This window comes from Glycine max, chromosome 10, assembly GCF_000004515.6.
Source record: "Glycine max cultivar Williams 82 chromosome 10, Glycine_max_v4.0, whole genome shotgun sequence".
In the NCBI taxonomy this organism is placed as follows: domain Eukaryota; kingdom Viridiplantae; phylum Streptophyta; class Magnoliopsida; order Fabales; family Fabaceae; genus Glycine; species Glycine max.
Window position 1 is genome coordinate 42,655,089 of NC_038246.2, and position 10,977 is coordinate 42,666,065.

General features: G+C 30.6%; 2 protein-coding genes and 2 pseudogenes across 2 annotated transcripts; 1 reads left to right on the plus strand and 3 right to left on the minus strand.

Moving 5' to 3' along the window:
- Positions 1 to 1,026: 1,026 nt before the first annotated feature.
- On the minus strand, positions 1,027 to 2,138 carry LOC100500505 (uncharacterized). Its single transcript, NM_001248400.2, has 2 exons — positions 1,963 to 2,138; positions 1,027 to 1,641 (listed from the first exon to the last, which is right to left on the minus strand). The coding sequence occupies exons 1-2, from the start codon at positions 2,120 to 2,122 to the stop codon at positions 1,244 to 1,246; spliced, it is 558 nt and encodes a 185-aa protein (NP_001235329.1). The 5' UTR covers positions 2,123 to 2,138; the 3' UTR covers positions 1,027 to 1,243.
- Positions 2,139 to 2,320: 182 nt separating this feature from the next.
- LOC112998193 (cytochrome P450 76T24-like) lies at positions 2,321 to 5,098 on the plus strand (annotated as a pseudogene).
- Positions 5,099 to 6,697: 1,599 nt separating this feature from the next.
- On the minus strand, positions 6,698 to 7,622 carry LOC100813926 (uncharacterized). Its single transcript, XM_003535422.4, has 2 exons — positions 7,373 to 7,622; positions 6,698 to 6,876 (listed from the first exon to the last, which is right to left on the minus strand). Exons 1-2 carry the CDS (start codon positions 7,620 to 7,622, stop codon positions 6,698 to 6,700), a joined length of 429 nt encoding a protein of 142 aa, XP_003535470.1.
- Positions 7,623 to 9,416: 1,794 nt separating this feature from the next.
- On the minus strand, positions 9,417 to 10,319 carry LOC102659934 (RNA-binding protein cabeza-like; annotated as a pseudogene).
- Between the last annotated feature and the right edge of the window lie 658 nt (positions 10,320 to 10,977).

The window sequence follows — 10,977 nt, forward strand, 5'->3', positions numbered from 1 at the left end:
ATCTTAAAATAATTAATGATAATTTGTGATTGAATGATAATATAAAGTCTTTCTCTGCATATGCATTTTATTATAATTTTATAACAATAAATATGTAAAAATTGAAAAATATTTAAAAATACTACAAAATTATTTTATTTATGGAAATAAACTAAAAATAATGAAAAATGCATACCATTTCATTAATAAAAAATTAGTGGCTAGTTTATAAATAAAATTAAAATATAAAATAATAATTTTTTATTATAATGGTTTATTTTTATCCGTATCAATTAAACATATTATGAATTTACAACACTCACACACCCATTTGATAAAAAAAAAAAATACCCCCACATCTTATTTAACCAGTGAACTAGATCTCCTTCCTATAATGGTTAGTTTATAATGCAAATTAATTTCCGTTGTAAACTAATTAGAATATAGCCAATTATATAATTTTCTTTATAATGACTGACTTATTAAAAAAAAAGATGCTAATCCACTGTGAGAGGAGGATTAGCTATAACAAAAATGCTCTAAAAATTGCCCATTCTACTACTAGACTTCATTTCCCATGACATTAACGCTGAAACAATCAGACTCTAAAATGATTAAACTTTGTTGGATAAAGGTTCAGAACGCATATAAAGAATCTTTGATGGAAAAACAAAAGAGAGGTACAAATTATATTGTGGCTTGTATTTTTTAATTTTTTTTGTTCTTAGGTCATCTTGTGGCTTGTATATCAACACATGAGTTAACACTAGTGTAAACTTGCACAATTATCATTACTCAAAAATAAAACGTGGGTTTTTATTAATACTTTTTTATTCAAATAAATATACGGCTAAAAATATTAAACATAAATATTCTTAAACATTTTAAAACACCTTTTTTTTTTGTAGATGCTGTCCTTAGTTTTTTATTTTTTATTTTAATCGGCGAGATGTTGTCCATAGTGAAAGGTGATCTCTGCATAGTGAAAGGTGATTTCTGAATGAGTAACAAGATCACCCCTACCTCAAAGGCAGAGCATATGAACGTGCATAACATTTTCATGAGGGATCAATATGCTAGGGTTGTTACAGATAAAACAATATGAATGTGCATGTCCTTTAAATATGTTCAACAATCATGTACAACGTGTGCTGTATATGACTCTTCCAAACCAAGCAAAACTGCCACTTTTTTTTTCTCTCTCGAATTAATATAACAAAATATGAAAATAATACATAAAAAAAAAAGAAAGTTTCATAGATGCTCAAATCTTCATCATCCCATATATAGCAGCCATAGGAGCAATATAAACTAGATGAAGTGCATCCCTTGCAGGATTTGCCGCTCCTGCCGAAAGATGTGTGTTCTTCTTTGATGAAGGAGACTGTGGAAGTGTGGCGGTGTTTTGATCTGATCCAGCCACAGCCTTAGGTGCTAGAGTTGGTGCTAGTGATTTATCGTCGCCTTGGACATGAGCATGAAGTTTCATCCCTCCAAGGCAATACAACTTGTTTCCAGATACAAAATACCTGTCTCCAGCTCTCGTCAATGGCACTGTTGTGTTCCCATTTCCATGAGTTGCTAAAACATTGGTGGTGTTGCATGTGTTGAAGTTTTCTTTTGTAACCTCTTCTACACTTTGGCCTGATGAATATTGGAAAACTGAAAGGAAAAAAAATAAATTCTCAAAGATTTGTTGTTAGTCTCTGATACAAATAAATTTTATCTTAAAAATTACAAATGCAGAGCATAAAATTTGATCTCCATGAATTTTGTTATTAATTGATTGAAAGTACTATCCACCTATACCTGAAGTTTCAATTCCCAATGAATAAGTTATTAAAATGAGCCTAGATTGCTCCAAGAGTCTAATTAAAGTAAAGAGCTTACAAAAGTTACAAGTTATTTTTATAAATTCAAATATACTCTTCATGAGCTCTTTCAAATGCCCTTGAGTTATAACAAGAGATTTGAGGGACTTACCAAGAGCATCCCCTACTCTGAAATTCTTATCTGCAATCCATGCATCAAGATTTGTGCTAATGTCCCAGCCAGAGCTATCTCCAACCGTGTAAGTAGTGGCTGAGCATGTGATAATCACTACAGAAAAGAGAAGAGAATAGACTAAGAGTAACTTTTCCATGTTGATCAAGAGTTCTAACAACTTGGGCCACCATAGGATCCATCTTATATACTTGAAGTTTGCTCATTATTGGATAACCTACCCAGAAAAAAGACTACATTATATATTAAAAAAATTAGAAGAAATAATAGTTGCTTCTACATTGCAAGGTTGGAATATGCATTTCATCAAGTTGGTGGGATGGACTGAGAAGGAGTTATGTTAGCTGGGCAGTGGTTAAACGGTATTGAGCTGCCGTTAAGCCAATGGTTTGACTTAAATTAAATTTATTCAAGATGTTTATTTTTATTCTTCTACCATAAAGCTAAGTCATCATACGAACTGGTTATGTTTTTCCACACCTTTATGGATATTAGTTAATTCATTGTTGCAATCACCATATTAGCATAGACACTACCTAATATCAATAGCAAATAGCGACCAATTTAGCGACCCTTCTTGTGTTTTACTACTCTTCATTCATCATTAGTTTAAATAATATTTTTATTTTAAAAATAATTAGATTTATTTATTTATTTAATGATATATATAAACCATTTTAAATATTTTTTAATATGTCTATGTGTCTATGTAAAAAATACCATAAAATGTTTAAAATAAACATACCATTTGTAATTGGTCGTAATTATTGAATAATGTTATAAAAACTTATGAAATTTGAAAACTCATCATAATATATTAAATGTTATGAACCGTAAAATCATGCATTTTGTATTAACAGTTTTGGTTATATATATATTTAATTTTTTTTTTGAAAGGAGGTTATATATATATATATATATAGACACGAGGAAGGATTAAATTACAAATTGGTCTACATGCTTTTAAGTTACATAAATTTCAGTAAATTATTTTTTATCTATACTTATATTAAATGTCTAACTACCATTTGTAAATACAAAAGTGTCAATATTTCATTTAAGGGGCATTGGTGCCCGTGTGACTGGCCAAATTAGAAGCAGCCAGCTGACAATTGTTGAATTCAACGGAAAAAATCTCACTGGTAATGACCGTAATGCCCTCCTCATTAAATAATAATTGTTTTATTATGTTATTATGTTTGTCTTAGTAAATAGATTAAATATTGTGAAATAGGTTTAATCCATATTCTTCCTCTTCTTTCTTTCGCACAGCACAGTTTGTCGAACTGCATGCAAGATGCAGAAAAATTACGAACTTTCCACCAGGACCTTCCCTTTTCACTATCATCAGAAACTCCATTGAACTGTACAAGAATGCGCATCAAGATAGGCCAAGCAACCACCATCATAATCTCTTCGCCAAACGCACTCAAAGAGATTCTCCAAACCCACGACACATTATTCTCAGACAGAACAAACCCCGACAGAACCGTTACAGCCTGATCTTTCTCCCGGTCTCACCGCTTTGGCAAGAACTTAGAAATATATGCCACGGCCATTTGTTTTCCACCAAAACCATAGACATATAAAACTTCAGGAACTTCTTAATGATGTCGGCCAAACAACTCTTAACGCATTAACTTCTTGACTTACACGTTTGTGTCTCGCCATTTGGTTCCCTATGTAGATAATGTTTTTTTTTTTTTATTTTAATTTTTATCATTAAACGTTAGTTGTTAATCATTGATTTTTTGTTAACGAATTCATGATTTTTTTTTTCTTTTCCTTTTATCAACAAACCAATCTTATAACTTTTGTTTGTAGGTAATGACGAGTACAAGCACATAGCGGGAACTCTATCTCTTGAAAGCAACCGGAACGCCAAACTTGGTGTGTTTGATCCTCAAGGCATTAGAAGGCACACTGTCTGAATTCTATCAAGCATGTCACTTGGCAATGTATTGCATGTAAAAGGGGTTTCACAGAGGGGATCCTTTTTTCCTCGTGGTGTTTGAATCTGTTTGGGTGTTTATGAGGGTATTTTTTGTTTTGCATATACTTGGTATAGCTGCAGGTTTTTTGCTAACTCTTTTGGGTTAACATAGGGGTATATATGTATAGTGCCTTACTATACTTCCCATTTCATATTGATGTACCTTTTTAACTATTAATGTTAATATAACTTTTGCCTTCCAAAAAAACATAGACAAGTTGTTCGAGGTACTGGAACCCTTGATTGACGAATGGATGAAGCTGAGCTAGGGAAGGGAAAATTGACACCAATAACGACATGTTGGATATTTTGCTGGACATTTCTCAAGGGAATAGCGAGAAGATGAATAAAAAACAGATCAAACATTTATTCCTTGTATGTATATTAATTCCTATCTCCCTCTATATATTTTTGTCGTAATTCCAGTCTGCTTATACGTGTATATATTCCATTGAATACTTTTGTCATTCTATTTTTTATTTCATGAAATTAATTTATTTTACCCTCACTATTTTAAATGTACAATTATAATATTTAATATAGAAATACTGACATGATGATAATAAAGTAGAATATCACGTCAACATAAATGTGTTGATGCACATTTGAGTACCATGTTAATGTTCTACTTAAATATTAGACATGTTAAGCTAACATATTAATGAACTACAATTGAGATATTGGAAATTAAATTTGTAAAAAAGTTTGAGCACAAAATTTATATAATTAAGGAAATAGAAGAACTAATAGTAAAATTGAGATATTTTTATTTTATAATTAATAGGATCTACTTAGGGACTAATACAACGGCATATAAATCAGAAATAAATCAGAAAGACATAAAAATTTTTGAAACCACACTTTAATTTAAAATTTTAATGTTTAATTAAATTTATAACTCTTTTTTTCATTTTTACTCTATCATATGTCCTAAAAGTTCTAATCAATAAGTGGGTTATTGGAAAGAACCCAAGCATTTGGGATAATGCACACGTGTTCTCACCAGAAAGGTTCTTAAGGTTGAAATTTTGAGCTTACTTCATTTGGCAGTGGGGAATGCATATTACCTGGCTCTCCACTTGCTATCAGAATGTTGCACTTGATCCATGTCGGGATCTTTGATCAACACTTTTGACTTGAAGCCTGAAAATAACATGGGGCCTAAAGACATGGACTACTTGGATCAACCATTGCGATCGAGTTATTCCCGTTATTATAAACAACAAGTATACTAAGCATTTGTTTTGGATACAAGTCATAAATGTTTTTATGAGTTTTTTTTACTGAAAATATTTTTTTTTTTTCTGGTAGAAGAGGTCTTAAAAACACTTTTAACAATCCTTGTATTTAAACAGGTTCTAATGACTTGCTTTCAGTTTTCATTCTCGTTATTGCCAGCTTTGTTGGGTATGTTTCTTCCTTCCATGTATTGTGTTTTTGGTAGATGAGCCTGAAATTGATGCAGGCTTTTGAATAACTTGATCCTTAATGTACCTTGTTGCAAAAGATTGGACGATTTAATGGCTTTAAGTTTTATATATGTGAGTGTAACTTTGTTCAAGTTGATTTAGTAAGAAAAAAAATGATATGGTAGAAAAATAATTGTTTTTACGTTTCTTGTACAAATATTTAAAAACAATAAATAATTGAAAACAAAATAGTAAATATATAATTAAAAAATGGAAACAGAATATAAAATCAGAAAATGCAAGGGACGTTTTTTTTCTTGTTTTCATTTTCTATTTTCACTTTTTAGTCACAAACTTGCCATATTGTTTTTAATTAATTTGTACAGGAAACACCCTGTTAACAACTTTTTTTTGTATTTTCTATACAAATATATATTTAAAAACAGGAAATAAAATAAAAATAAGGTGACAATTTTATAATTAAAAAATGAAAACAAACAATTGAAAATAGAAAATAAAAGTATACGTAAACTTAACTGCCCCTAAATACAAGTAGGAAAAAATATAAATGGTCACTCACGTACAATGCTATTAAATACTTTGGGAGAAAGATAATGATAAAAAGAAAGAAAAATATTTGTATTAGAGGATTTATGAAGTGATAAGAAGAAAAAGATAAAAAAATAAAAAAATATATATTAATGAGATGTTTAAAATTAATAATGGGTGTTGAAGTATATATCATTACTCATACAAGTGAATCCTTCTAATATATATATGCTTTTCTTGTAGTGTATTTGAACCTAAACTCTCATTGAATTTCATGTAAGAACATTTTTTACAAAAAAAAATCAAAGTAAAATATATTTAGTGTCTCAATTTAAAATAAATCAAAATATAATGGGTACCCGAATTTACAAAGTACTTAATTACATTTTAACTTGTCAAAATTGAAATGCTATATATTCAGCCAACCTCTTGTGTCTTGAGGTTAATTTAATGTAAAACATAACTAGACAATATTTAGGAGTTATAAATACAAAAAAATGATAGGCCTACACATAATTAAATATATGCATGGCTACAAAGTAAAATAAATTTGATTTCTGATGACGATTAATTCTTTATAATCTTATTAATGTATAAAATGTTTAGAAGTACCAAAAGAAAAAAACTTGTGCTTTCTTTGATCAAACCTTAGGAAATAATTCAAGCAATTAAAGAATATTACATTAGTAGTTTCAATAATACACGTTAATTAAGGTGACTAGTTTTAGCTTTTCCGCATATATATAAAATAAAAAATCATTCACTAAAAATTCTTTGGAATTATCGAATCTTTATCAGCACCAATTTCTGTCGTTGATATTTCTTCTGAGGTCACAATAGGTAAGAAACCCATTTGAGTACCGTCACTATCATTTTCAATTTCTCCTTCAAGACTTAATCCTTCGATTCTTGCTCCTATTGGATCTCCTATGATTCCCACATCTATTATTACAAGAAAAAACAGAAAGGAAAAAAAAACTAATCAGTCAAATAATTCAAAGAGAAAGATAAAGTACACGACATTTGATTTTCTTAAAATATAATCAAATAAGCAATGATACAAAATTATAATCTAGAGACACATTTTATTTTTTTATAAATAATTCAATTATGACTAATAATATCTTATTTCACGCATTGGAAGGTTTAATTCATCTTTTTTATTTTATTTTTGTAAAAAGTTTATATTAGAAGAAGACACACACTCCCTTGTAAGGTTGGGAAAGATTATCAACCTCAACAATGATCTATATATAGTAGAATTTACATATCATATCAAATTAACATTATTTTGTCAACAAAACGTATATACTTTAAAAACTTCATTATCAAAAATGCAATCATATCAATCAAGAAGAACCAACTTTTGAAACTCAGATATACGTTTCAAGAAATAAATTTGTACGTACTTTAATGCATGTTATTCTATATCATTCACCTGGATTTGAAAAGAGCCAAAGAATGATGGCACAAATAATTAGCACTAAAGGGATAACATGCACTGCATTCTCAGCGAACTTCACACGTGCCCTCTCCCTCTTAGCCAACTCTGCAATGGGGTCATATGTAGGCAAATTGTTGCCATCAAACATAGAATAAGATGATCTATGTCCTGAAGATGGAGAACTCGTCGTGGCATGCTTGAAGTAATCATCAGAAAACCTGTTCCAGCTTGCAGACCTATGCATCTTATTTAGTTTGTTAATTGATTTTTTTTTTCGAAGTTGAGAAAATTGTATGTAAATTAATTTGGAATAGAGAGAAAAAGTTAGAGGAACACAGAGTCATAAATTGTTGTGCATCAAAACAACATGTACATCACAATAAAAAAAACTCCAAATAAAAAGAAAACAAAGAAAGATGAGAAAAAGTCTCTACGAGAGAATGATGCCACTTTCAATGAGTTCGGCAATCTTTTCTCTCTTCACTCACACACCCTCTTACCAATTCAATCACCTTATTTATTGCGTCTTCTAACAAACTAAATGTGAATTTTTCAAAAATGGTTCCAATAAAGAATAATTAGACTCCGACTTAAAAAAAAAATAGTTAGACTCCACTTGCTTGTTGATATTTGTTCAAATAATTAACAACAAACTCTAAACTTCGACATTGAAATGTTTCATATTACTTACACCAATGATTAGTATACTTTTGTATGAATACATATTACTTAGACTACTGTTTCATACTAAAAAACCATTTTACTTCGTTACATCATGTTAAGCCGCTTATAAATCCTAGTTCTTGATTAAAGTTTTTTTTAATAATTAATAATTTTTAATTATTTACAATTAACTTAATAACTCTAATTATAATTATTATTTAATAATCTAACTGGTGAATCAAAATTATCAATTTATAAAATTAGGAAGACAAAATGTTACAATTAAAAATCACGAGATTAAAATTATGAATTTGAGAAATTAAGGTGATCAAAATTATAACTTAATCTTAAAATTAATTAATATGAAAGATGAATCTAAACTATTAAGGTAAAATTTTAATATCTTCAATAGAAGAAAAATACTAAAAACTAAATGAGATTGATAACCAGCTTTGAATTCGATTCGCAAATGACATTCTGATATCGCTTATTTCAGGCCAACTAGTTGAAAAACCAGATGATTCTGAGAAACCTGCTAACCATGTTGTCTAAGATAATCTCTGATAAGCCCTCCATGCCCCAGATCTTCCTAGCATAAGAGATCTGTTTATGGTCATATGCAGACTAATACAGTGTATCCAACTTCTATTTTCTACCACATGTGGCTGCTGTATCTGAGAGTCATTTCGGTGATAAATAATATGTATAGAATTCAAAATCACTCGCTTAATTAGTTCTCATCAATTAGCTAACAACAGCTTTATGAAATCATTCGGTAATATAATTTGGTGATGGTGATACAACAACTTTATGAGACCACACGATAAAATCTGCACCTTTTTTTTTTCCTCTAACAGATGCAAACACTTTATGTCATTACCATAAGAGTAGTAGTATTAAACAAAGGGTTTATATATCCTTAATTCCAATACAAGCTATTGTAAAATATTGGTATAAAATAGGTAACATATAACTTTGGCTTTTTGATTCATTTAAGCAACGAATCTTTATGTAATAGGCGCGAACTTTATGATAACAAGATAGAGCATGAATCAATGGTATTTTAAGATATAGATAACTTAGTATATTTAATAAAGACTTAAATATGTTTTTGATTTCTAATATATATCTAAATTTTGCATTTGATATTTAATAAATTTTTGTTTTGTGATGGATTCTTAATATTTAAAAAGTTTTGTACGAAGTCTCTGCCTTTAGAAAAGATTCATTAATTGTTGATGTGACTGTTAATTTGACACGTTGATAAATTATTTGTGATGTCATATCAGATTAAATATGATATGTAAGCTGATCATGTATCGTCTGATATGACATCATATTTTAATTAAATTAAAATAAAAAAAAACATGCTCATTCATTCCATTCCTACCTTGCAAGCAATTGTAACAAAATGGTAAAAAAACTCAAATGGGCACCCTTTTGACTTCCCACTTGCCTTCTCATTGAAAAATTTCACCTTCTTCACAGACCCATATTTACTAAACTCAGTTTGAAGCTCAACATCAATAGTCCATCAATGTAAATCACTCACAAACAATATAGTAGCATCAGAACCAACAACACCACCACCACCGACACCTTCAACTCCTTTAGCATTAATACTACTAACAACACTCGCATTATTCCCAACACCATTTCCACCAACCCTATTAACATTCCCACCTCCTCCACCACCACCAACACCACCTTGACCTTGTATCACAAAACCCTCATTTTCCACAATCCCAACAACCCCATCATGTGGTTATTGTCCAATCCCCTTCACCATAACACCATCATTCCCACCTTCATCCTCAATTTCACTCAAATTCCCAAATTGGTTCCCTAATTCAACCCCAATCCCACCTATGACACCCACCTTGTTTCCTCTAAACCCTTGATTCTGAAACCCATTAACCCTCCCTAAAACCCTAGATTCCATAACCTCGCTTCCTCCACCACCACCGACACCCTCTCCACTGCCACCGACACCTGCAATCGAAACACAGACGACATCCAAAATCAACGATGATGGCGAAGGCTTCTTTTCTTCGATGTCACTGTTTCAAAACCCTAAATCATCGTTCTTGTACAAAGATTGAAGAACCTTTCTTTGACATTGACATCATTGTAAGGGTCCTCGTAATCATCAATCTTCTTCCTCGCCCAAGAAACCCTCGTTGGCAACAACGGATATAGCTTCGTTACGGTGGAACTGATCCATAGGATTGCCGCTCTCACCATACCCTCCCTCGCCTTCGTCTGTTTTTGGGTCCATTTTTGCAGATATAACTTCTATTTTTCGACATGGCATCACATATAGTTTGTCGACGTGTCACATTTAATTCGACGTGGCATCACATATAGTTTGTCGACGTGTCAAGTTAACGATTACATCAAGAGTTAATGGATTCCTTCTAACGGTAGAGACTTTATACAAAACTTTTTAAATATTAAAGACCCATTACAAAGTAAAAATTTATTAGGGACTAAATGCAAAATTTGGATATATATTAAAAATTAAAAACATATTTAAGTCTTTATTGAATAATTTAGCTGGGATCAAATTAAGGTATTTTAAGATATAAATAACTTGCTAGCATTAAGCATTCGAAGGAGCCAACCCGAGTATCATTAAAACAATTGAAACAACATGTAATTGACTCATTGAAAATTCGTTAGCAAATCATACACAATAACATATACGTATCATGTTTGAGATCAGAGATGAGTGGTTAAAGGAGTCATGCGGTACTAAGAGGGAGCATTGCTGAGAGCACTGAGCAGGGGAGGCAGGGAGCATGTGATGTGTGTAGTGAGTAAGAGGTGAATTCTGATCTAAAATAGAAGTTGTTTGTGGTGTGTCTATGAAAATCTAACTTCCTAACCTAATTCAAGAAAAAAAAATCAATCTAATGGGTCATTCCAACTTTTTT